General features: G+C 26.5%; 2 protein-coding genes across 6 annotated transcripts in view; one reads left to right on the top strand and one right to left on the bottom strand.

Moving 5' to 3' along the window:
• The first annotated feature begins 81 nt into the window (after positions 1 to 81).
• On the top strand, positions 82 to 4,437 carry LOC107450436 (uncharacterized). Of its 2 annotated transcripts, none has more exons than XM_016066225.4 (3): positions 82 to 194; positions 1,967 to 1,995; positions 4,104 to 4,437. In XM_016066225.4, the coding sequence occupies exons 1-3, from the start codon at positions 143 to 145 to the stop codon at positions 4,326 to 4,328; spliced, it is 306 nt and encodes a 101-aa protein (XP_015921711.1). In that variant the 5' UTR covers positions 82 to 142; the 3' UTR covers positions 4,329 to 4,437. The 2 variants fall into 2 exon arrangements, with proteins under 2 accessions (XP_015921711.1, XP_015921710.1); XM_016066224.4 differs by lacking the exon at positions 82 to 194 and adding an exon at positions 658 to 790.
• A 2,047-nt stretch (positions 4,438 to 6,484) lies between these two features.
• The window catches only part of IKKepsilon (I-kappaB kinase epsilon), a 48,175-nt gene continuing 27,284 nt past the window's right edge, over positions 6,485 to 27,375 (bottom strand). For all 4 annotated transcript variants that reach the window (XM_071184520.1, XM_071184522.2, XM_071184523.1 and 1 more), the window contains exons 7-21: positions 25,858 to 25,948; positions 25,618 to 25,775; positions 25,050 to 25,160; positions 23,952 to 24,131; positions 22,243 to 22,605; positions 20,700 to 20,801; positions 19,350 to 19,461; positions 19,127 to 19,266; positions 18,469 to 18,545; positions 16,803 to 16,842; positions 15,073 to 15,174; positions 13,241 to 13,337; positions 10,911 to 11,095; positions 10,756 to 10,827; positions 6,485 to 8,314 (exon numbers count right to left, since the gene is read on the bottom strand). In XM_071184520.1, coding sequence (XP_071040621.1) covers positions 8,284 to 8,314; positions 10,756 to 10,827; positions 10,911 to 11,095; positions 13,241 to 13,337; positions 15,073 to 15,174; positions 16,803 to 16,842; positions 18,469 to 18,545; positions 19,127 to 19,266; positions 19,350 to 19,461; positions 20,700 to 20,801; positions 22,243 to 22,605; positions 23,952 to 24,131; positions 25,050 to 25,160; positions 25,618 to 25,775; positions 25,858 to 25,948 — 1,861 coding nt within the window. In that variant the 3' untranslated portion in view covers positions 6,485 to 8,283. The remainder of the gene's footprint in view (positions 8,315 to 10,755; positions 10,828 to 10,910; positions 11,096 to 13,240; positions 13,338 to 15,072; positions 15,175 to 16,802; positions 16,843 to 18,468; positions 18,546 to 19,126; positions 19,267 to 19,349; positions 19,462 to 20,699; positions 20,802 to 22,242; positions 22,606 to 23,951; positions 24,132 to 25,049; positions 25,161 to 25,617; positions 25,776 to 25,857; positions 25,949 to 27,375) is intronic.

The raw sequence follows: 27,375 nt of genomic DNA, 5'->3' as shown, positions 1-27,375 counted from the left end.
CAACAAAGACTAAATTTTTATGTAAACATTAAATTTCCAGTATAAATATGGAACGTTGTTTGAAGAAGAATCATGCGAAATCCATACTACGGTTGCAGTGCCAAATTTATTCTATCTTTTGCTGGAATTGAAAAAACATATCATGAGGAGTTTCAGTGCTGTTATGTTTCTCGTAGCTGTTTTAGTAACTATTGGTAAGATTTTCTTAGTTACTAAATCACTTGTTAAAAATTTTCTTATTTTTTCCCTCTTTAAAATTAAATTTCATTGGCGAATAATTCTTCAGAATATATTTCTGTTGTAAATAAATACAGCAGCTTACTAGTTTAGGTAATTAATTTCGTAGTTAAAATCCAGGATAATGTTTAGTTCGATGTTAATTTTTTTGCAATTTATTTAACGTTTTACACTTAAACTGAAAAAAAAAGGAAGTTGTGCAGACGATTTTCTCAATAAATCAGATAGCTTGTCAATTTCGCAAAATGATGCAGGATAGTAGGTTTCACTTCCGAAGATTAAAAAACCCCACGGAAAAAAGACTTCCTGTTTCTAGGAAATTGAAAATCTTAGATTTTCCTTATAAGCAAAGTCTAACTTTTTATGTAAATATAAAATCCAAAGTATAAAAATGGAACGCTTGCTGAACAAAAAATCATATGTAATCGAAACGGTTGCAGTGTTAAATTTCTTTCAGCTGCTATTGGAACTTTAAAAAAATTTTTTTTTTTAAAAATTATGAGGAAACTTGGAACTGTTTTTTTTCTTCTTGTAGCAGTTATTGTTGCTTTTGGTAAGATATTTCAGTTACTAAACAATTTATTTATAATATGCCCTTTATGAAAATTGTATTTAATTTTCTGAGAATTAACCCTCGAAGCTACCAAGTAAATTAATTTTTTATTAAAAACTTGCACGTTGTTTTGTTTAAAATTTCTCAATGTAACGCCACATTTATTTTTAGTAATTTATAACCAACAGATTTGATGTAACTTTTTTTCCCTTGGTGTTCGTATTCACTTGATAACGTTTGAATAATTTCTTGCATTGATGGGGGAAAAGAACCCGTGAATCTCGTGGTGCGACCGGGTTCTAAACCTTTCAAAAGTTCTTAATTCTAGAAGGTAGAAAATAATTAATAAAACACTAGATTTGGGATGGGCAAACGTAAATGATGTTACTAAGCAGATGAAATTGCATTAAAAGCAAAGGATGACCTTAAAAAAAAAATGGAAAAAAAAAGGATGAATGATCACAGAGGTAACGGGGAATCGTGTTTTATTGAAAACTGTTGTCGAGTTGTATTATTAAGAGCCGTTGATTTCTATCTTTTGTTTCTTCAATGGTAATTTAATTTTATTTAAAAAAATATTACAATTAGGTGTACACGTAGGTGTTTTATATCCCCCCTTCTTATCTTTAAATAAGTTAAGCAGATGCAGACGATTGCTGGAGCTCCAAACAGTGTAGAGCGAATTTTCTTTTCATAGCTTGAACTTAAACTATTCTTTAGACATAACCTAGCATCCTTATGCCCCAATTAAGAACAAGAGATTTAAATTTGAAATGAACTCTTTAATCTTAGTTTAAGACATAACAAACACACCTGAAGGAAAACATAAACCTATCTTTATCATCCTGGCAATTAATTTTTGTATTCGATGACATATTTATTGCATGAATATCTCGTTCCAAACCTCGCGAGATTTCATTTACCTATCGAGATTTTTTAAAGAAAATTCAAAATTTTCTGGTAAGTTTAAATTTAGTTTTTTGAGTAGAATAATGCTTTAAGGATGAGAGGAAAAACATCATTTAAGACTTAATATAACTTGTATGTAATTTAGCTTGAAGATAAATAGTGGGAAATTTCGTAAAAAATGATAATAAAGATGGTTTGCTGTTGTTTAACATAGGTATTATAAACTTAATTCAAATCATTCTAATAAAATTATCTTTTCATTTTCAGTTTACTGTGATGAACCTAAAATAGGAAGGGTAAGTTTGTATAAGAACTTTCTTTTTATATAATTCCATGATTATCTGTTTTGGTTTAATTTTTTATAAAGATGTATCTGCTCTAAATTACGGACCTATATTTTGTATCAAATAAAAAACAAACAGTATATAGAGACATTTTTTACTTATTTTGAAATATAGGTAAATCTCTAATGATAGACTTTTCTAAGTCTCAAAGAAAAAGAGAATTATTACTAACGGAAACTAACGTAAAAGTAAATTTTCGAAATCTTCCTATTGTCTTAGTTTACCTTTATCTTAAATGATTTCTTTTTATTATATCTCACAGCAAAGTTGATTAATTACCCATTTTCGGCCATAAACGCGCCACCTCAATAAATATTTTTCCCTAATTATATTTTTCTGCTATTGTCAATGGTTTTGAAGACATCGATAAAATAATTAGTAATTCAATTGGACTCAACACTTTCTGTTGGGGAAATTTTTAAACTACTCTAGTTCTCTAACTTGAAACAGTTATTGTTAAATTCGACTTATGGAAAATGTATAATTATTCTATTTGAGATTAATCACATGATTTTATGATGGGTTAAAGTTGCAAGTACTGTAAATAAAATAAAATACATTTCATAAAAAAACTAGTGTTCAACTAAATGATTTGGTCAATGGTGCATATACGCAGCATTTTATTTTTCACATAAAATAGAATTTTTCATGCACGAAACTTAAAGAATATAATTTAAGCATATTTAAATGAAAATAATACTGCTTTTTAAAAAATGTCTATGCTTGGCGTAAAATAGGTTAAAAATTAAAATCATTTATTATGGTAGATTTTACAATAATCTCTCATAGAAATTCTTTAAAACATGTTTCCATACAAATCATCCATGGTAGCAATTTAATTTGAGAAATTATATGGTTTAATTTTGAGAGAACACTTCTTATTTTTGTCTTATTTCATAAAATGGAAGGTATTCTTACGCAATTTAAAAGGAAACATATAGTTAAAAATCATATAAATAAGTAAAAAAAGATTATTTTTCTCTTTAGTGTAAGACATTGACTAATAATATAAGTCTATGGTGTAAGAATGTGAGTCAGTACACCGTTCTAATCAAAGTGTTTTTTCATACATTTAGTTTTCAAACAATATGATATTAATAATAGTACAAAGAATTTTGTTTCAAATATCTTTGATTATTTAAATAATAAATTCAGGCTATCAGAAAATTCATAGCGTGTTAGAATTTAGTGTTTAACCATTATTGAAGAAATGTGAATACAAAAAAAATACTATGAGCAACAAAAAATATGTTATACATTTAAATAAATTCGATCGAGAATCGTAAAAGTTGTTGAGCCCACAAGCAGGACAAAACACTGCTTTGAGAAAGCGCCATTTAAAATTTGTGAAATCAAAAACAAAACAATAAAATACAAAAAAATTTTGTTATACAACAAAAGCATCAGTGAAATTTATTATTTTTTTTTTTGCATATTTTTTTATACCTTAATGCAACATGTTCTTAAGTGTTAATTCTTTCAAATAATGTTAATTTAAGACTTTAAAATACATTGTGAAAAGTTCACCTTTTAATTTATTACTCTTTTCAATAGTTGAATTTAAATTCTTTGTATTTATGTTAATTAAAGGGTAACAAAAAGAGAATAAATCAGTTAATTGTTTTTGCATGCTAAAATAATATTAAGAAATAAATATTTTTTAAAAACATTTTTAGACTACATAGTCCAGGGGTGATTGTGAGCCCAAGTCAAAATTCCGGAAAATTTCTTGAGTAAAAAGAAAATAAAGTTTACATCGAAAAATTGGAAGAAAAAAATCTAAACAAGGTTTTTTCCTTTTTCCCAATATTTCTTAGTTTAGTTAAAATATATTTAAAATTTTACACAAACCTATGATGACCTGGAGAAGTAATTGAAATTTACAAATATGTCTTTCTTTCTTGAGTTTATGATTATAGTAGTTGTTTTGTTATATACATTACATCAAAGTAAATAAAAATGTCTTAAAGAATTAATCCAGTATTTTTTACTACCATATTAATACAAATACTCATAAAACTTTTCTCATCATTTTAATAAACTTGTAATTTTCATTACAGCCTCAATTCAGCTTAGATGCTGCAGGTGGTGGTAACAACAAGAAAAACTTCAATGTTGGGTATAATGCAGGATTGGGAACAAGAGTTTGGCAAAGTAAAAGAAAGGACATGAGTTTGGATGTCGGAGCAACTTACGGACGAGGTATAGCTAGAGTAGATGGCCACACCTTCAAATCCAAGCCTCAATATGGACTTGGTGCCACTTTCAAATTTGGCAAGAAATGAGAATTCAAAATGACAAACATACATGAAGTCACGGAAAAGAATATTTAAGCATAAGCGAATGTAAATATTGTTTTTTCATGTAAATAAAAACTTTTCTTACTTTTCTAGACATCTATAGTATTTTCTATTAACTAAGCAATCATAAAAAGAAAAAATACTACTAAAAATCAAATGATTAACTGTGACTGTAATTATACATGCTATTCAATTATTATTACAATATAGTCACTTAATTTAGAGCTTATTAAAAATATGCTGCTTAAATCTAAGATTTAAAAAAAAAAAAATTAAACATTCATTTAAAGCTTAGATTAACAAAATATATATAAGAATATTTCTCACAGTAGACATTTTCAAAAATTACCGGACATGATCAAGAAGAAACAAAAGTGATTTGAATTATAAAATGTGAAATTGCCAAAGAAGAATAAACTTGAGAAAAACTAGAAAATCCTCTGAAGTTCCGGTCTTACACAGAAAAAGTTGAAAAATCATAGTGGCTGAGAGAGACAAATCAGGGTAAAATGCATTTCCACATGCTAGTGAGATGCTGTGAGGAACTAATATCGTTAACAAGGGAATCAGCATTCATATGAATAAAACAAGATTCCAGGGTATCAAGATGAGCTGATGCATTTGGGATGTAAATAATTTCGGCATCGTCTCAATCGAATCTATGCTCTGCCATATTTGCAGATCGGCTTGAAATCAGATATCATATTAGTAGATAGAGATAAAATCCAAAATTAATATATCTAACTTAGTAAATAATACTTAAAACTAGTAAACAGCGGCTTACCTTCAGAATCCTCATTATATCACACTATTTAAAAACTGAAATTGTTTAAAAAAATCGGGTGAAATTTTTTAAAACATGTTGCGATTTTTTTCATGATCATTCATAAGTAGTATATTACATCAAACACTTAAAAGAACAATTAGTAACAGACTCACAAACAGAAAATAAACAAGACTTTTTTAAGAATAAATTTATCTTTATATACAAAATAGATAAAATAAAAATAATGTACATTGAAACCAACATGTATAAAGTCATTACACCGTATTAACACACATTAAATTATTTCATAGAAAAATATTTTATACTCACAAATATGATACATACATATTAAGTATAAATGCAGATTTGATTTAATTTATATGTAAAATAGACAAAAACAAGCGTACAGGGTGCATAAAACTCATAGCCTAAAATTAATAGAATCAATCACCACAAATTGATGGGTTAGAGATCAAAATAAGGATTTTTTTTTGGTTAATGTAGAATACTTGGCAGAAGAGGAATTTCAGCAAATTAGATTTGTTTAATCTATGGGTAATATTTGAAGGAATTTGGGTAATATTTAAAGGCAATGACCAATGTCTGCACTGTTGCTATTGTGAGTATTTTTAGATCTTTCTCCTTGGAAAAAGGTAAAAGAAAAAGATGTCTTGGTTTAGAAAGGACTTTCGAATCAATAAAGAAGAATTCTTTATGAATAGTGCTTCTCAATATTTTGAATAAGGTGTAAGCATATCAAAATTATATTAAATAATTAGTTCACTAAAAAGAAAGTAAAGCAAAATATTTTCTTACAAAAAAATTAAAATAAACTTATACAATTAATATAAAGCATTTCAAAAATACTGAAGGGTTGAAACAACATCAAAGGTAATTTTTTTATGAACCCATTTACATAGATCACATGTTTAAAATTAGTCTACACTTTAAAAGCATTGAAATAATGTTTGACTTTAAATAATAATGAACATTAACTTCAAAATAGATCTTTGAATTATGAAACAGACCTAGGTATTAATTTAATGTTATGCTTAAAGTTCAAACATGGAATGTTATATTTCATTAGAAGTTTCTAGAATTAAAAAAATTATGTCGGATGAAAATTTCAGTAAATATGTTCATTTTTTTTAAAAATAAAAATAACAGTATAAATTTTATTTATTATTCTTTAACAGTCAGAAAAAGAATCAGACAGCAACTTCAAAAGACTTCTTAAAATTAAAACTTCTTAAAATTAAATTACAATGAGCTTAAAAGGAACAATTTTGAATTATTGCAAAAATTTATATAATTTTGGAACATACTAAGCAGATCTGAATGTGTTATGAATATAAACACACATGATATTGTTAACAAAAAAAAAAAAAAAAAAAAATTGTGAATGAAAGCTTATCTCAAAATTTAGATAACAGATTTTCAACTAATTCAAAGAAAAAAATGTTCATTTTGATTAATTCTATCATATTCTTAAAGTTAAGCAATGAATTTAAAGCATTAAACACTTAGTTTGTTACCAGAATGGATAAAAAAGATCCTGTAAAGTAAATTTTGTGTCAAAGCCCTTCACTAACTGAAAGGTCAAACAATGGCTCGATTCTGCGGAATCAGATTTAAACGTGATTCAGATAAAATATAGGTTGGTCTGAAAGGATCTTCAGAATTCCTTAGCCCACCCTTGGCTGTCATGCCAAGTATGATGATGATGAAACATTGAGTTTAAAAATACAAAAATATTTTAAAATCACAATGTCAAATTTTTAAATGACCAAAAAATTTTGATGTAAGTTCAATTAATTTTAATACGGAAAAGAAAACCTTAATTCATATTATAACATTCAATTATATATTTGTTTCAAAATCACTGGTTAAAAAAATAATGTAATTTGGTCATTGTCACATAAAGTTAGATATAAATGAGAGGAATGTTTACGATGAACATCAGTAAAACAATATTAACTTATATTGCAAACTTAGATACTTTAGTCATTTGTTGTTGTTGTCGGCAAGTAAGGCAGAGGGGGGGGGGTGCTATAAAAAGGTACATAATAGACAGGAAAAAATTTATGTTAGAACTAGTAAATAAATTGAAAATAATTACAAACAAGCATAAAAATTCAAACAATAGAACAATATTTTTTAAACAACTAGAATAGTAAAAGAAAAATTTTGGCACTTAGATTAAATTGCATAAATTTGTGTTTTAATGTTAATTTTGAAGGTATTCAATATGTATTAAGTAAGCGACTAAATTACAAATTAAGAAGCAGTTTATGTTACACAAATCGTTCTTTTTAACAAATTACTATGTACTTGATTTTACAATATGAGCTAAATTTTCTTTTGATGTTACTTACACTGGGTTAAGATATAAGTTTCATAACACAAACAATAAATTTTAAAATTATTACATTATTTTAAAATTTAGTCATTAGCTTAATAAGTTTTGTCAGTGCTGCTTTTGAAACATTTTATTCTAATGGATTGCTTGTAAATAATTATTTAGAGAATGCTTTAAACATAACTAATTTAAATGTAAAATTTTTTTTATTCAACAACATAACAAAATGTAAATGAATAATCATTCTTTTACATAACATAAATGAATAATCATTCCTTCACATAATATAAAATAATAACATAAATGAATTTCCATTGCCTTTCACGTTAATTAAAATGCATTACTTAGAGATTGAAACTGTCTTTATTTTATTTTGCAATGCAAAAACCCATTTTGAAAGTTCATTTTTGGAGGAATTATTTTATTTAACTATTTATACGTTATTTAAACAAATCAAAATTTAATTTTGAATAAAATGTTTAGTAGGAACATTCAATAAAATGTAAATAATGATAAAAAAAGTGAAAAAAATAACATCTAATACTAAACAAAATACTGAAAAAGAAAAGAATGATAATCAAAAAGAAATTTTACAAGCATTTTGCAAAGTACTTTTTAAAAAAATTAAAAGCAGGATACAAAATAGTGATAAAGAAAGATATAAGAGCCAACAGATTAACATAATTTACAAACTAAATATACTATATTGTGCATTAGTGTTAACAATGATATATTTTTTGTAGGAAATTTTTTCCCCCTCATATATGGAGATAATAGATCATCCCTTGAAAACAAAAGTTTGTCAACAACAGTTTTCAATTTGTCTCTCTCAACATATTGCCAAACCTAAAAATTAAAAAAAACTTAGGAACAAGAAAAAAGTAATCCTAATCTTTTTATGAAAAAAAAAAAAAAAAAAAAAACACAAATAAAAAAAACGCAGACATTATACATCTAGTCATAATGTGTATTTTCACATTATAATGTGTATAAAAGACAACAATAATTAATGGCACAGAGGAAAACAGGAAATGATGTGGCTGTCCATAGAATTTTTAAAAAAACTGGAACTTATGAATTCTAGAAAACCTCAGTTTATTTATAAGTCAATCATTCTAATATAATATTGCTGATTGCATATGGCTCATTCAAAGTGAAATCGGTTAAAATTAAAAAAAAAAAAAAATTAAAAAATAAAGTTGCCATCATGACAATTTGCATGAAAATTTTTTGTAGAAAAGTTTTTGATAAAAAGACAGCTACAAAAATTTTTTCAGAATGTTAAAAAACTATGTTAGCAGGTTATTATGAAACTTTCTTCAATTGAAGAAAATGGTGTAGGTACAGAGTGGCTGGCATGTAAAAAATATCTTTATATTTATGATCCAATTTTTCAAATTTTGGTGGCATTAAGAAGAAAAATGTCAGTACTATGCAATTAAAATGCTGAAATTAGATGGGTAATTTTTTTTGGCAAAACTCATGAATTTTTTACTAGGAAGTAACACATTTTATAGTTTCAATATTTTTATCTCATGCTAAATATCCCACTTTTCATCATAAAAAGGGTGTTTTGAAAGTTTTTTTTATAGCAGAAAAAAAAATTTTCTTATCTTAATTTTTTCGTGTGATTTTAAATGTAATATTTTTTAATATGAAAAAAATATGTATAAATCAAGGAGGTATTTTTTTTTTGTTTTTGGTCATTTGAAAAATAAAAAGTGGTTTTTTAGCCAAAATACTTCAAGATTTTTACAGCCCGAAAACAAAGTTTCTCAACCTCAATTTTTTTTCTTGTTAGCTTAGATGAATTTTTTTTAAATGCTAAAAAAAAAATAAGAAGGTAATTTTTGGTCATTTGAAAAATAAAAGTGGCTTTCATCCAAAATACTTCAAGATTTTTAAGGCTCCAAACCAAAGTTTCTTTACCTCTATTTATTTGGAAATAAATAAATGCTAAAAAATTTTTAAGATAGAAAAATTAAAAAGGTGTATTTTGTTTTTGGCTATGGAAAAAATAATAAAATGGTTTTTAGCCTAAATACTTTTTATGGCACAAAAACAAGTTTTCAGACATAATTTTTTTTTTGTTTTTGGATCCGTTTAATTATTGTATTGCACTTTCTGTATTCTAATATTTAAATATGTTTTGTTAAATATGTTGATTACTTTTCAAATCCAGATATCCTTTCATGTAATTACAATTAACATAGTAACAAAATGTGCTTACACTAAGCCATAATAACTACATATGTTTCATAAACAAATTCAATTTTTTAACCAACTTTAAAGGAAAAAAAGTAATAATGAATTAGGGGCAACCATGGGGTGTGGGAAGCAGAGCCCACAAGTATTATCTAAATCATAAGTTAGTAAATTTGTACCTACCATAAAACATTTGAATTTTAAAAGTACTTCTATTTTAATTCAGCTAGTTAATCATTCTGACATAAGAATTACGCATATAATAAATATTATCAAAAATGAGAAGTTGGTGAGTTTGGAACAACATCCGTGGTGTCTTCAGAATGTTTAAGAAAAACCATTTTTGGTACTTAAAGATACTTTTATTTTTATAAGTCAACTATTCTGAAACAATAATAGTGCAGATAATCTTAAAAATATTGTCACTAAATACTGGGAAGGCAAGGGTGGCTTAAGTTAACTTTCTACAAAATTCATACTATAGCAATATAATTTTTGTTGTTTATTATTCTGTTAGATTTTACAATATTTCTTATTTATTATTAAATATACTAAAAATAACAGTAGAATTTTCTAATTGTGGATTTTTAATAAGCCTAAATATTAATTTTTTTGACTCTCAGTAAAAGAATCTTTGTTTCCCAAGGATTTTTGCTAGGCAATACAATTTGATATAGCATAGTATAAATTGAGAGAGCGTAATACAATTTATAGCATAGCACAATTTAATATAGGATTTATATAAGATTTATATCACTCTTATATTTGATTTCCTAAACATCATATTTAGCCTATTGGTAGAAAAAGGTGCTGAACTATTGGCTAGATTACTATTATACAATTTTACATAGCATAGTATAATTTGATAGAGCGTAATACAATTTATAGTATAGTAAAATTCAAAATAGGAGCATACATAAATATAATATTTAGGCTATAGGAAAAAAAGATGCTGAACCATTGGTTAGATTACTATTATAGCAAAAATCAATAGCAAACTCAAAATTTATATTTTAATCAAAATGTCTAAGAAATAGGCCAATATCAAAAATGTATATTATAAAAAAAAATTCAAGACTCACTTTTCAATCAATATATTATTTTCTTCTGCAATTTCCCATAAAGTTGAATGCTCTTTCTTCAAATTCTGCAATCTATCAAGCAATAAATAATCTCCATTAAAATCAAGAAATAAAGAAAAGAAAAGCGTTAATAAAAACCAAAAGTTATCACTTACTGAGCAAAAACCTTTGTGTAAGTTTGGCGTTTCATTTTTAAAGGCACTTCTCCATTAATTTCTTCTACATTTGAAGAATCTCTTCTAATAGAAATAGATGCTTGCTTTTGATTTGGTTCCTTAGATTCAGATGATCTTAATGATGAAATAATTCGTATACTTAGATCATAAGCTTGTGATTCCGCCTAAAAGTTTTTAATATATTTTAAAAATCAAAGAAAGTCGTCATATAAAAGATTATTACACTATATAAATATCATAAGGTATTATTTTTTCTTTAAAAACGAATTAATGAAGCACGTTTTTCACAAATTATAGGTCAATAGAAACTATACAAACAGTAGGTCAAGAAATTTTAATGATAACAAAATAGTAGGTAAAGAAATTTTAAATGAAAGAGGTTCATTCAAAATTGCACTAGGTTAATCAAAAAGATGCAATTAGCATAAAAAAAAGGTTGAGAATGTAAAAATTAGGCGATTAACAATCAATTCAATATGTTATAAATAGAGAAATAGTTGCTTTGGAATTTTAGCAAAATAATGAATGAAAAAAACGTAACAAAAATAGTCACAACATACTAACTCAGATGTTTTCCCCAATTAATATGGCTCTTTGTAAAACCAGCTTATTTCTAATAAATAGAAGACAAGATGCTTACAAAAAAAAGATATAAATAAAAAAGATATAGATTAACTTCGTAACTCTAGATAGATGGTCGATTGCATTTTTGTGAGTTCCTCATTGTGGCATTGTATTGAACATAACAAAAACTATTTTTTTCCCCGAATAACTCAGTGGAGCCACACAGATAGGTATTACAACAGCCTTTGTAATCTAATATAAGTATGAAAATTGAATTAAATAGAAATGAAGCTCAGAATTTAAAGTAAAATAAGTCAAAATGGCAAGGCTCTATAAGCAGCTGAAGCCAAAATTGTCTTAAGTAAACAATTTAAATAAAAATGTGAGAATTTAAATAAAAACTAAATACATTTTAAAGATACACATGCTAGCATAAACAGTGCCATGCTAACATGGTGGGGCTTTTCTGTAATCAGTGGTTAAACCAAAAACTAACTATGCCCCTGAGACCCCATAATGGAAAACAAAATAAGAATACAATATAATACCTCAAAATAAAATTGAATATCCAGAGAAACACAATTTAAAACAAAAGTAACTTAAAGTCATAAGTGCAATGAGGTAAAAAAAAATTAAAATGAGAACAACACATCTACATATTAAATCAACAAAGAGAAAGTTACAATTAACTAACCAAAGTTAGTATACCAAAGTTCAAAGAGGTATTACTATCTATCTAGTAATTACTATCTAGACTAACATTGAACTTTGATTTAAAGGAAAAAATGTTTTAATTTAAAATTAATTAAATTTTTTTCATTATGCTTGATTAGTTTAGGTGAACTAAGGCACTTACATCCCTTCAAAAATATATAAACTGGAGTTAAAATTGATGAAAATGCATCAAGAAAATCTTAGGAGCCAAAACTATTTAAAAGAAGCTTACATTAGAATTTCGTTTTAAATAGTTTTTCCAATTGGGTATAATATGAAAAAAACACAACTACTTCGATTTAGTAGGAACAACATATGACGCAATGCTAAACGAATGGAATTTAGTTGTTGTTTATTTAGTTATTGTTATTAGTAGTTGTTGTTATTTGTTTTAGTTGTTGTTGTTTATTTAGTTGTATTTAGTTTCAATAACTTTTCTTTATAATGCAATAAAATCTAGCGAGCAGCTATTTAAACGATCGAACACTTCGTTTGTTTATTTGTGGCTTGAAGTTAGGCTCGCAGAAAATGCCGTTCATGGGTTAAATTTAGTAGGAACAACACAACCTGTGACGTAGGCTATATTATACCCAATTACTGGATCAATTAACAGCAGCATGTGAGTTATGTAAGTACATATATTATGTAATTTTTTTATGAACTTTTTTAAGGTATAATGATTTTATGAGGTTTAAGTAAATATTGTTGTACATTTGTATAACAATCAATTAAATAAATATTAAGGATATAACCATCGTAATATTTCAGTTAAATCAATGTACAGCATTATGACTCTAGTCAGATGGTCAGTTCCAATAGATTCCACTTTACCAGGTTTCGCTGTGATAATTTACACACACATTTGGAAAATAAACAATTATTAAGAGCTACCTGAATACACAATCATAATAAATATTTGAAAGAAAAACTTAAAAGAGAGCATCTAATAATAATAACAATTATCTTGATTTATTAGATAATTAAGAACTAAAAAATATTATCTGAATCAGTATAGATTTTAATATAATTACTTCTTGCAAAGAAGCACCATAGCTTTTAACTAAGGAGTTCACAGCAGCTAAATCTTCTTTAAGATATTTACACTGCACCATAGTTGCTTGCATGCCACTAAAACAAATAAAATTGCTTCAGTTAAATGGAATCCAGACAAAATGCTATAAGTATTCTTAATGTTTTGCAACAATTAGAATAAAATATTCTTAAAGCATGAATAACAACAGTTTTAATAATATAGTGGACCAGGGTGCATAGCCAAATCTTTCAACAAAAAATCAGCACCTTTTAAGTCTTTTTTAAGCACTCAAAAAATATTTTTAAGCACTATATACATTAACAAAATGCAAAATAATTTTCAAAGACTTTACATGATCATGATAAAATGACTAGTTTTTGACAAAGAACTCTTTTCTTGATTATATTAGCCATTAAAAAATGATCAAGAGATTTTTCGGATCGATTTCAGAGGGTGGAAAATGAAGCTTGAAATGGAGAACATATCCTGCAAAATGCAAAAGAGTCGCATATTAGAGTGCAATAATCTCACCGAAGTCAGCTCATTATACGTACATGCGGACCGGCAAATATTTCATTAAACCTGTAAAATGATTGGCGGTTTTAATATGTTACGGACCGACGGTATGCCGAAATGCATTTTGCTTGAATGAATTGTGAAAACGATGAATAGAACAATGTGGAAAGCACAAAGCTTTTGCACAATATGTGGCGAAAATCGACATGGTAAAGAAAAAAATTTTATTTTCGAAAAGGGAAAATTAAGCACTTTTTTAAAAACACCCAATGAAAAAAGCACCTTTAAAGGCTTTTAAAAATCAAAAAATTAAAATAAGCACCTTTAAGCACTTTTTAAAACGCTGCGTACTACGTGGAAGCTTGTACTTTGCTTGTTTATGCTTGTTATTTTGTTTATGCTTTACTTTCAAGCTGTAAAGATTAGTTAATACCACCAGCATAAACAATCGCAGGCATTACTTTTCCTGCTGCAAACTTCACATTCTTTTGTATTGATCCTATGAAGAGAATGAAAAAATTCTTCTAGCTATTTTAGCATGAATTAAGGTATATTAAATTTAAAAGAGAAATTATCTGCACATGCTTTGTTAAAAACAGTGTTATATATATATTTTTTTTTTAAGTTCATCAAACATTAAAAAAAAAAAGTTTTTTTTTTTTTTTTAAAAGGTTCTAAAAAGGAACAATCAATCAACTAAACAGATTCCAGCCATAAAATTGCTTATCTGGGAGCAAGTTCTGGGGCTGCATGCAAAGTGTGCACGTATTCTCTAATTCAGATGTTTGAGGGTTTGAGATTGGACACAAAAGCCTGCCAGTTAGCTAGTCAGCACTGGGATCAGGACATTTGAGTTGATAATTATCTTGGTGTCCATAAAAAAAGAGAGGGCAAGGACGGAATGTTTAAAGAAAATTGCAAAAAATGATACTGAGAAATTCATATAGTAAAACTGATCTGAGAGTAAAAGAAAAGCCAAAACAGAATGTTATAATTCAATTTTTTGCAAAATAAACAAGATTTCTATAAATTTTTTTGTATTGTACCACAAAATATTTGCTGTGAATACAAATATATAACATTAAAAGTTTTGCTCTTTTTATTTCTTTTGAAAAATTTATTCACATTTCTATAACTCCTTAATTTTGTTTCTAACATAAATTGAATTATTTGGAACATTCACTTCTTATTCTTTAATTATTGATTTTCAAGAAAAATATTTTTTGACTATTCTTTTTAATAAAAAGTCTACTCTACATTTAACATTATTGTACAAAAAAAAGAAATAATGAACGCTTTGAAATCTATAGTCACCTGAACCACTCATCCAGTTTATTAGAAGCTTGGAGACATGACTTCAAACACTGTTCTTGAAGAAGAGCTTCAAGTTTTTTACTTGTATGCTGTACTTTAATTCTACGTTTGAAGAAATAAAGTTGTTTTTATCAATTTTTTGAAATTCAGAAAAGTTTAAAGAAGCAAGAGAAAATCTATATTACAAATTTTTACACACTTATTACAAACAGCACTGCATATGCCAGATAAATAAAAGTAATAAATATTTCCTAATAGTAATAATTTTAAGATTAAAAAAGTAAAGTTTGTTAAAAAAAAAACTAATGACAATAATATTATGAATATTAAAAATAAAAAAATATTGATTACAGATAAAATGAGCTTCTAATTTGTAAAACGAAATAGAATGTTAGGAATTAAAAAGAAAATTTCAAGGAAAATTTCCATTCCAGTTCTTAGTATTCTTTTAAAAAGAAATTAGTCATTATCTGTTTAACCATGAAAAATTAATAAATAGCAAAACAACATTGGAGCCCTGAGGACAATAGAAAAAGAGGGAGACCTAAAAAAAAAACTTGGCACAGGACGATTGTAAACGAATTGAAAACAATAGGAAAGACAAAGAGAGAGGCAAAATATCAGGCCGCAAATAGAAGGAGATCGAAAGCTATAATCGAAGCTTTATGCTCCAATTCGGAGTAAAAAGGAATACGTATGTAAAACATTAATCAGTAATTTGCGAGCCGCGATTGCTTAGGGGATAGAGCGTTCGCCTTCCAATGTGGCGAACTGGGTTCGAATCCCAGTAAATACGAATTCCGCATCTGACCACAGTGCTGAGGTGAAATATCCTCAGTGGTAGACGGATCATGGGCTAGAGTTCCCTTGCCATCAGGCTAACCGTGGGAGGTTCTCCTGGTCTTCCTCTTCATGTGACGCAAATGCGGGTTAGCCCCATCAAAAAGTCCTCCACAAAGGCAAATTTCTCCCATTACTCCATCCAGGAGTTTTCTTGTCTTCTAGATTGGGTTCAAAATTACAAGGATACAGAGTTGAACATTAGTAGTTGTAAACCCATAAAATTGGGTCGGCTGTTCAACGGCGGCTATGAAATAAAATCAGTAATTTTAAAGCTGTGATGGCTTAAGAGATAGAGCATTTGCCTTCCACTGAGATGAACAGGGTTCAAATCCCAGCGATGGCTGGTCGATATGAATTCCGCATTCGGCTTGCACCGACCACAACGCTGAGGTAAAATATCCTTAGTGGTATGATCACGGGTTAGAGTCCCCTTGCCATCAGGCTAACCGTGGAAAGTTCTCGTGGTCTTCCACTCCATGTAACGCAAATGCGGGTAAGTTCGATCAGAAATTTCTCCTAATACTTGATCCAGGAGAGTTCCCTTATGTTCTGGATTGGGTTCAAAATTACAAGCTACATAGTTGAACAAGAGGAGACGTAAACCCAAAAATTGGGACGGCTGTTGAACAACAGTTATAAAATCAAATCAGTAGTTTGATATAAACAGATTTTTTAACAGAAAGAAACAACAGTGGAAAACTGAATTTTTTTTTTAAATGTATAAAGAAATTTCACAGCAAATTGCAAATTAAAAATTTAAAAATTAAATTTCAGCTTAATTATTTTATGGTCAAATATAGGTAATCAGGTTTAATAAATTATTAAAAAAATAATAATAAGTAATACTTTCTAAAAATTGATAAATCAAATACAAAAATACCACACACTTTTCTAAAATATGAAACTGTTCATCTTGTAATGAAAGGCCTAAAACAAGAAAATAGTTAGAGTTACCTTAAGAAAAAGAGGACTATAACAATGCATTTTGTTTAAAGTAATCATTATATGCGACAAAAACTTCAGAATGCAAATCTAAACAATATGTAAAATGCATTGTCTACAAATAAAATGTTTTCTTTGTTAATTTGATTAAAATTAAAACATAAAATAAATTTAGATTAAAAAAATAAAACTAAGTAAACAAGTTTTGGTTTTATATTATGAATCTAATCATTAATATTTTTAAGAACTAAAATACTAACTATAAATGTAATACAAATTATTAGTTCGGAACTTTCAGACTAATTAAAAAAAAGGCAATATTAGAAAAAAGAAAACTGTCTCATGAATCAATCATTTATAAAAGAATTTAGTTTAAGTATTTCCTCTATAGGAATCAGGCAAAAATGCTAAATATAATCCATTTTTATTGCCACTAGAAAATCAGATGAGTAATTATTTAGCATGTAAATGATTTCGATAATATACCTTAAAAATGTCAGAATTTTAAGAGATGGAACATTATTTTCGAATAAACTGAATAATATTATTCATCTAACCATTTTCAATAAGTCACATAGCTAAAAAGTATTTAAAATAATAATGGAAAAAATGCACTTTTCGGAATCATAAATGGCAAATTACCAACTATAATTTTATCAGAAAAAAAACTTTTAAAAGTTATAGAAAGCAGACTGGGAATTTTAACTGTAATTTGTATTAATGTACATTTTAAATGATACTTAATTGCTGAATAAAACTTCAGATCAAATTACTGAACAAATTAAACTTTTACAATAATTGATTAAAAAGCATAAAAATACTAATTTGTCAGATTTTCTATTAAAATGTATAATGCAAACAAATCAAAAAATACAATTCAAATTCAGAACATGCTATAAATTCTGCGTGCAATCTATGAAACAATAATAAATTAAACCTTACTAAAATACTTTACGCTTAAAAGTGCTTAAGTTGTATTTCACCCAATTGGTTAGCATTTGAATTATGAAAATTTTTTAAAAATAAATAATAAAATAAATTTCAAGATGTCACATACAGAAAAATAATTTTTATGAAATTATTTTCTTCAAACATAAATAAATATTAGATTTTTTGGGGTTTAAAAGAAATAGCATTTAAAAAAGTATGAATATTTGTTAAATTTATGGCGGGAGTGGGCGTGTACTCTCTAGTGTTATGCCTTTGGCATTTGTCTAGAAAACAAAAGACAGATCACATCAAGACTTTGTAAACCCCATGAGAGGTTAAAACTGATAAAAGATACTAAATAAATAATCTCAAGAAACTGAAGTAGTAAGATATTATTTAAGACATTCAAGCCTGGCAAGTCTTGAGAATGGGTGTCTATTTTTGAGTGCTTAAAACTTGTAGGCTTTAATTTCCATCTGAAGCTAATGAAGTTCCTTAATCAATTAACAGAAGATATATTTATAAATGATAATTTAGAGGGTTGGCAATTATTTTAAACTTGTTATAGAAGTGAAATACTTTTATAAATTACCTACAGACGGAGTGGAATTAATATAAAAAAAAGCACTGTCAAAAGTTGACTTTATATAAATTATAATATCAAACATATTGAAATAGTACCTCTGGCATTTCTGTCTCTCACAAAAGACTGCCAACTTCCACGTATTATTCGCACATAGGTATCAGCAGTTTCAATGCTAATTCATAAAAGAACATATTTTAGTTTATATACAGGGTGTAGATTTATATAGAATCAAGAGTTTGAAGTCTAATTGTTTAAAATTAATAACCAAACAGTTCTGAACATTATAAATGTTTTGTCAAAAGTTGAAAAATATTTCTTTTTCAAAATTGATAAATAAAAATAATTTTGCTTTATAATATAAATTTTTCAAAAATAAATAATTTTATTTACTTGGAAGGAGTGTATCTGATGAAAGTTAATATGTAGACTAGATAATAAAACTAAACACTAATAAATGGATCATTTAAAAAAATGAAACCCTTATACAAAAAAATTCCAGAGCAAAAAGTGAACAACTTTCAAGAGCTGATTCTCCTCCAAAACAGCAACATAGGATTAACAGCTCAGGTAAGAATTAAGAAAGGGTGCTTCTTAAAAAAATGAGTGTCATGTTCTAGTGTTTGAGACATGAAAACTTTCCCACTTAAATTATGAAAAAAAAAGTTTCTTATTGACAAATATACAAACACGTATGTTATTTAATGACCTTTTTCCATTGTATAACTTGAGTTTAGTAGCTTAAATTTAACTCACCAACCAGTCAAATGTGAGCATTCAGAAGCTAGCTGTTCCCACTCAGCCTGTAGTCCTTTCTCTGGAGTATGCATTGAGTTCAAGACCCTTTGCTTCAATGTATTGATCGCAGAATAAAACGGAATGAATTTTTGCTTCACCTTAAAAATGGGAAATGTTTGAAATTCAGAATCACAGATAGTTTTTTGATTAAAAAAAAAGAAAAATTAAACTTTATTATCACCTGTTCTTTAAATTGTTTTCTTTCTGTGACAATGAAATTTAACGTCTGAAGTTCATTGTCACAATCATGTTCGTTTGGCCACAATGAGAGAAAATCAGCAATCATGTTTGTACTGAAAATCAAAAATGAATAGCATACTCATAAATATTTGAACATTCCACATGTTTTAAATAATGAAAAGAGTGAATCAAAATTCTTTTAAAAACATGCTTATAAAAATACCAATTCACTACTACACCAGCAACTAAAATAAAAAATGGCAAAGGAAGACACTCACCACCTTATCAAGAAAATATCATTGAAGAGAAATAGATTTTTACAATTAAAAATAGTTTATAAATTCACCTTTTCTGACTCATTAAAGATGATAAGTAGGTTCATTCCAGTAGAGTGACATGCGGAAAATTGTGGTCAAATATTCTACAAATGGCATTAAAATCATATGCAAGGGCGACAAATTTGTTGTCTTGATATTGAATTTACAAAAGAACAATGTAAAATAGATTTTTACATTGAATTACATACATTTAAAAAAAAATTGTTGTACTAATTTTATTGTTCTATGTATGGAATGGAATTCAAATGTGCGGTATTCGAATGGAATAACAGAAAGAGTCTGGTTAAAAAAAATTTAAAAGCTAAAATTTCAAATTTATATATTGTGCTCTGCTTTGCATTCATGTACTAGCAGTAAAATTGTTTGTTAATAAAATAATAATTTTTTCTCCTTTAGAATTGACTTTATTTAAAATGTTATAATTTCTAGAAAATAAATTTTTAGTATAATATTTTGTTACTTCTTACTTACTCTATTTTCTTTCTTTCTTTATTTAGTCATGGTACTTTAGTCTTTATGTTGAATCTTCTTGCTAATATTATTTTAGTTTTTTTTACACTTAATTTTAATAACTAGGTAGTACTACCATATTTAGGAAGATCAGAATTTTTTTTATTTCACCTTATGCTTTGATAACTGCTAATTTTTTAGTTTTATACAAATGCATACTTTGATAGCTGCTTAATTATTTTAAATTATTATTTGAACACAAGAATTTTCCTCATTGGACTAAATCACTTCTATTTCCAAAAATAAATTTGAAAGAAATTGAAACATATCAAAGTTTATCTTTTGCTAAACTTTTTCTTTTCTTCTCTAAAACTAAATAAAATTATTATCAATAATAATCAACACTTTGACTGATAAACAAGCAAACTTAACTTTAATATTAAATATAAATTACTAAAACAAAATTTAACAGGATTAAATATGCCAGCAACCATAGATATAATAAAAATGATTACAGGAATGAATTCTCCAATGCATTTCATAAAATTCAGGTAATATAATACCTCTTTTCAAGTTGATCACATCTATGGTATAAATCTTCAGTTTTTTGCTTCAGGGTATCACAGCTTGTACACAACTTTGAAACAGTATCAACAGCCACTGATCTGAAAAGTTTTTAAGTTTATTCAACCAATTATACCATTAAAAAATATTTTAAATTTAAAAATATTTATGTAACTCAGTTCTTAAAAAATAGAGAAGACTTAACTAAATTAGTTAAGATTCCACTGACTAATAATCTTTGACTAATTCGAATAATAATTCTTTGACTTGTAAACAATATTTAGCCTGATAATATAGTCAGTTTAGATACTACTGACTAATAAACTTTGATTGATTCGTCAACTAATAAACAATACTTTGACTAATTAATCAATAATACTAATAAAATAGTCAGGAAATAACTAAATTAGCTTATATTCTATTGACTAACAAACTATGACTGTGGTGGCAGTGATCGCCATTCTAAATATTTAGCAGTAGTTCAGGTATCATTATTAACTTTTGGTCGTTACATATGTATCTTAATTTGGATGTAAAATAATGATAATTATCTCACAGAAATGAGTAAAATTCTTTAAGAAAAATTGACTTATTAAGTATTGAAAATGGTCATAACTCAAAATACAAAAATAAACCCCGAAAAGGGATCAAGAAAAACATTCTCTTACATTGAGAATTTCAGTTAGGATTTTTATTCAATGGTTGTGACTGGGAGGCCCAAAAGGGCAGCCCCAGTCGATAAAAATTGGAAATTGAAAGTGAATAAATTGTTCCCAGTGAAAGTTAGGAGTACGGAAAGAGATCCACGGTTTGCGATTATTGAAAGATAACATGGTAATATATTATGTACATGGTAATAAAAAGATAATCAATATTAGATTTGAAAATACTTTGGCGATTAAAAATCACCAAAAAGACTGTGAAAATTAGCATAACCATGTAACTTAAACATATTTGTGGTAAGGAATAAAGAGTTAATAGATTTTTTGATAAATAGATTTTTGTTTTTGATTAGTAGCGGCAGTTAATTAATGAGTCTTATATTAGTACTGAAATAAAAAGTTAGTCGTTACATTGATTGATAAGAAAAGAATAAAATATTTTATATTCACTTTTTATAAATTGTAATAAAAATTAAAATATTGATTTAATTAAATTACGATTTGATTAAGAATGATTAAAAAAAATTAGTTCAAGAAATTAAAGATATTTTAAAAGCTAGGAAATATGTAATGCCCATTGTGGCATCACAATGACTAATTCTATAAAAATAATTCCTTGACCAATAAATCAATAATAATACCAATAAAATAGTGAGGAATTAACTAAATTAGTTTAGATTCTATTTTAGTTGATACTATTAAAATAGCATCGACTAAAATAATAATAATTTAAGTTGATATTAATTAAAAAATATACCATACTGATTAACAGATATCTCACAATATTTTCACTTGTCAATAACAGTGAAATTAATACAATAAAACCAGTAATGAGTAGTATATAGATATAGTTAGACACATAAATTAAAGTTGAACTTACATTAAGGTTTTAGGAGTCTTTAATAAAAGGTCCCTAGATCTCACTAATTTCACAACAATCCTCTTCACAGCATGAGCAACACTACAACATGTTTTGGCCAGAGCAGCATCATGCTCTGGACTGATGGAGGAGGGGAAATTTGGAAAACAGGCTGACAATGTACTTAGACGTGTCAAATCTTTTACGTTGGGATTTTCAGTATGGACTAGAACTATTGGTTGAGATTGGCTTGTTGTAGGATAAGTAGAAATTTCTGCAGTGGGGTGAACTTGAGTTGAAAATAAAGTCTTATCAAACAATAACATTTGATTACCAACAGGCACTTTTGTTTGTAAAGTTATTTGCTCCTTCAAGTCTTGTAAGCTAAAGTATAAAGCAAATAGTTATAAAATAATTGTGGGATACATAAAGAAAAAGTGTGATACATAACCTAACTTCTAGCAAAACTCATAACTTTACAAAAATGAATAAGTTAAATTATCTTCATGTATGTCACTCTATTAAGTCCAGCTTCTAATTACAATGTTTACCAATCAATAGCTTTAAATTTCTAGTTATCAAGTATATATTATTTAAAAAAATGCAAGTTATTAAAAATTATTGGTGATGTGATTATTTTTCAAATCTTAATAAATTGTCAATATAGCCCCTTTAACTTGTAAAAATTTTATTAATTTAAGGGGTTTTAAACTCTTATAAAATTTGATAATTTTAGCTAACTAAACATACAAACTTCTGATAAATTGGTAGAATTGATAGTTTTACAAAAAAAGAAATTATGGCTATTCTTAGAAGGTAACTTTGAAAAAGCTTTCCAATTGCAATAAGTCCCTATTAATTCAAGAATTAAATTCAAAGTTTAAATAAATTATTTAAATCATATTTTGACAGGTGTATGATCAAAATTTGTTGGCAGATTGGTTCTTCTGGTTAGCAATCTTAGATCTGAAAAAAGCATAGCAGTTAGTAATAGAAAATCAAGAAAACTACAAAAATTTTAAAAATATTTAATCCTGCCCCAATTACACAAGATCTAAACTTTAAGCTGTTGATTTCACAAAATCTACAGTTTTGTTCAACTTTTTTTTTGCATGTTCATGCCAGATTTTTAATGATAATTTTTAACTTACATGTACTGTTTCTTATTTATAACCATCCATTATTTAATTTTTTTTTTCTCACACAAAAATTCTGATAATAGAATTTGGATTATTTGCTTTATAGGTTAAGTAACAATAGAAATAAAACAAGTATTGAAAAAAAAAAAGAATTTTTTTAAGCTGTAGAGCTGGTAGCTCCAAACTTCAAGCAATAAGTTTTTATATTAATAATAACATTTTTGTTTTAATTGAAAAGCTCAAACATTTTTAGGATTCAATAATACAATTCAATTAATTTATAAATAGATAACTTAAATGCTTTTTTTGCTATGAGTACTTCGAATGAAACTGGAAAATATAAAATGGCTATATTCTACTTTAGATGAAGAAAAAAAATTTAAGCTTTTGTTGACTATTTGTACTGATTTTAAAACAGAATGTTGGCATTAATGAGCTTAATTGTTGGCAAACTTCCATGCTGCAACTTCATGCTTTTGAATATCATGATAATTCCAACATAACCATGCACAATGTGAAACAAATGGGTTCTATCTAACATAATTTTTAAACCAAATTAAGACCCATAAAAACTTCAAAATTAAATCTTACGTATGGGTGGGTTTCATATAAAGACATATTTCTTTGCCTTCATTCATGTAGAATACATGAAAAATTCTTCGGGAGATAATGTCCATTGCACATTCAAAAAACTGATCAAAAGTCCACATTTTTTCAGCATGGCATTCAAGAATTCCAGCTAAGAGTACAGTCACTAAATCTCTCAGACCCCTAAAAAAAAAATATTCAAATATTAGTACAAACGCATGCAGACATAAGGGTGAAAAAATAGTTGGAAAATATTAACTATTTGATAATTAGCTGAACATTAATGGTACATTAATCGAAACAATTTAAATGATTTTGTTTTGACAAATATCTTTCAATTAAAAAATATGTTTTGCTTAAATTAGTTTCTTCGTTTTTCAAACACAGATGTAACAACTTGGGAAAAAAAACAAACAGAACCTAAATAAACAATTTATTGCTGTTACATTCTAACACTAGGAATAAATAATAATTTTATTAGAAAAATAACATCATATTAGGATATTTTATTTATGCACTAGATTTTTAACGCAAAGTTCTTTTACCTAATTTATGAAATTAGTTTAGTATATTTAATCAAATTATGTAATGTATCAACACCCAACGCATTTTTAAAGAGTTGGGTATACATAATCTTAGGTTTGATAATAATTATTTAAAAAATAAAAATTCATATTAATTTTATGAAAAAAATCTATGCCTAGTACTTTTATTAGAATCAAAATAATAGACTTACTTTACAAAATAATATTGTAGTGAAATAAATCTTGAATTGCATTAGGACTAAATTAGAATTGATTTAATAATGACGTGCATTACTGATTTGCTTGCACAGGAAATCATTAAAAATTAATATTACAAGTAAGAACAGAAATATCATACAAAAAATGATTATTTAAATGATATTTATAAAATTATACTACTTAAAGATAAAAAATAAGCGAACCAGAAAAAAAACTATAGAATGTGAGCGTTTAGTTAGTTATTGAAAGTAAGTAAGAAAACTAACATTTTCAAAATTTACTTTTAACAAGTAAATGTTCTTTTTAAAATAAATAACAAACATAATGTAAATTAAAACTAGAATAAATAAAACATTACTGATTTAATAAGCAGGTTTTAGGTAATTCTCTGCTCCATTCAATAGGTCCTTTTTCACTATGTTGTACACCAGATATTACGCCAGATGCTTTAGTTGTAGTTATATAATGCCTAAAAAGCAATAGCAATTAAATTAGTTTTTTCTCTCACAATTTTACATTTGTTCTTTCAACACTATATAGAAAATATTAATAAGGAAATTATTTCAGACAGATGCTTTACATTATTTTGACTAGTTAATATTAATAAACAGAATTTTCTGTTTAAGAAAAAAAAAGTTGTCTCCTTAGAACTTATAAAAGTAAATAAAACATTTTTTTTAAAACTTTTGAGTCATTGATGGCCAGGAAATATTTAAAGCTTAATATAATAATTAAATAAAAAATTAATAGGCAGTTAATTGCCCATAAAAATACAACAGCAAAAACTTAAAAAGATAATATAGAAATTCTTACATTACTATATAGAAAATATTCTACACATATTACTATTTTTAATAAATATCATATCTTCTAGTCATGATTTAATTTATAATTTGAAAACTATTATTATGATTTTGAAAAATTACATTGTTTCACGATTTTTTCGTCCACCAAATGGTCGGAATGGTAATGATCCTGTGGCCACATGGTATAATGTAACGCCGATACTCCAAAGATCAACAGTTGCTCGAAAAGGTTTATTTGCAGGATGACGCAACACAGCTCTCTCATACATATCAGGGTGCTAAAAGTATGCATTACAATGAAAATCACTATCGTAACAGAAAAATTATTACTTAAAATTGTGACCGCAAAGAATGCCATACCAAATATTCTTCTGTTCCATAAAGTGACATAAATTGTTCATCATCATCAAGTTCTCTCGCAGCACCAAAATCAGTCAACTTGTATATGGATCTGAATTTTAGAACAAAGAGTTTATCAGCTTTATTTTTATGCATTTAAATAATTTCATGAAATTGTCACAATCATTGAAAGTGATATTTCATGTTTGTAAAGAGATATTTTATTTCCATTGACAAAATAATTCAATTTCAAGCACAAATTATAAGTAAAGAAGAAATATATCCTGGGCTAAACATCATTAGGAGACTTGTTGAGATATAACATAGGAATTCCGGGGGTCTGTCCAGGCCAAATTTATTACCGTTTAGCAGTACCTTCACAAATTTAACTTTACAAAATACTTTTTCTTAAAATTTTATTTTTGTATCCCATAAGAGACGATAAATCCATATTTTTGTGTTGATTTTTTAATATAATTTTCAATTTTCACAAAATAGGTACCTCTCACAAAAACCTAGACAGACACCTGGAATTGTGTTTCAGCAAATCTCTTACTTAATTCTATTCAGTCATATCTCCAACTAATCCCCAATCGCACTTTTTTCAAATCACACCTAATGATGTTCCTCGTATCTCTAATCATCATGAGAAGTGATTTCAATGTTTATAGCATACAAATAAAATGCAATAAACTATTCTTTATGCATTTCTTTAATGAATCTTTTAAATATGTATAGAAAAAAACCTTTTTCCACAAAATTTTTTTAAAAAAAGATCAAATATATATATATAATTTAAAAAAAAAAACAGTTCCTAATTATATTTATAAATAAACACCAATTTAAATAATTACTATTCAATTAGATTTTTCATAATAAAAAAACAAAATAAAAAGGCATTATCTTTTGCTTCGGAACTCTCTTTTCTCATTATCTTAGATTTCAGATAAAATTTATAATTTTTATTTTTTTGCTGTCTTTTTTTCACAAGTTTTTTGCGATTTTCAAAAAAGGTCAGAAGTAAAGTCTTTGCTACATTAGATTGAGAAAATAGCCTTTAATAACCTACAGAACTGCTAAGGATTTTTTTCAAAAATAAGTAAATAAAGCAATAAAATTAAACAGTTCAAATTTTGAAAACGTTATACAATATTGTAAATTATTTAATATAATATATATAAGTAATATAATATATATAAGTAATGTAATATTGTAAAATATTGCAGATTTTAAAATTTGCCTTCATTACTGCTTAAACTGACAAAAACATATTAGGATGAACCTGAATAATTCTTTAAACCCAATTTACTGAAAAACAAAGATATTTTTCTAAAAAAAAAAAAAAACAAATAAAGGTATAGAACTAAACTGCCTTTCAGAAAATGTTGATGGACAGAATTGTAATGGGTGATTGTACTGAAATTGCACTTGATATTTCTCAAATTCTGATAGGGAGAAGACATTGATTTTAACTTCTTTTGAAAAACACTACCAAGGTAAACAAAAAACAATAATAATTTTATATGTGAGATTATGATA

The sequence above is a fragment of the Parasteatoda tepidariorum genome, chromosome 10 (assembly GCF_982258835.1).
Source record: "Parasteatoda tepidariorum strain Cologne lab strain chromosome 10, Ptep-v5.0, whole genome shotgun sequence".
Taxonomy (NCBI): Eukaryota; Metazoa; Arthropoda; class Arachnida; order Araneae; family Theridiidae; genus Parasteatoda; species Parasteatoda tepidariorum.
This window is presented reverse-complemented; position numbering and strand designations above follow the sequence as displayed.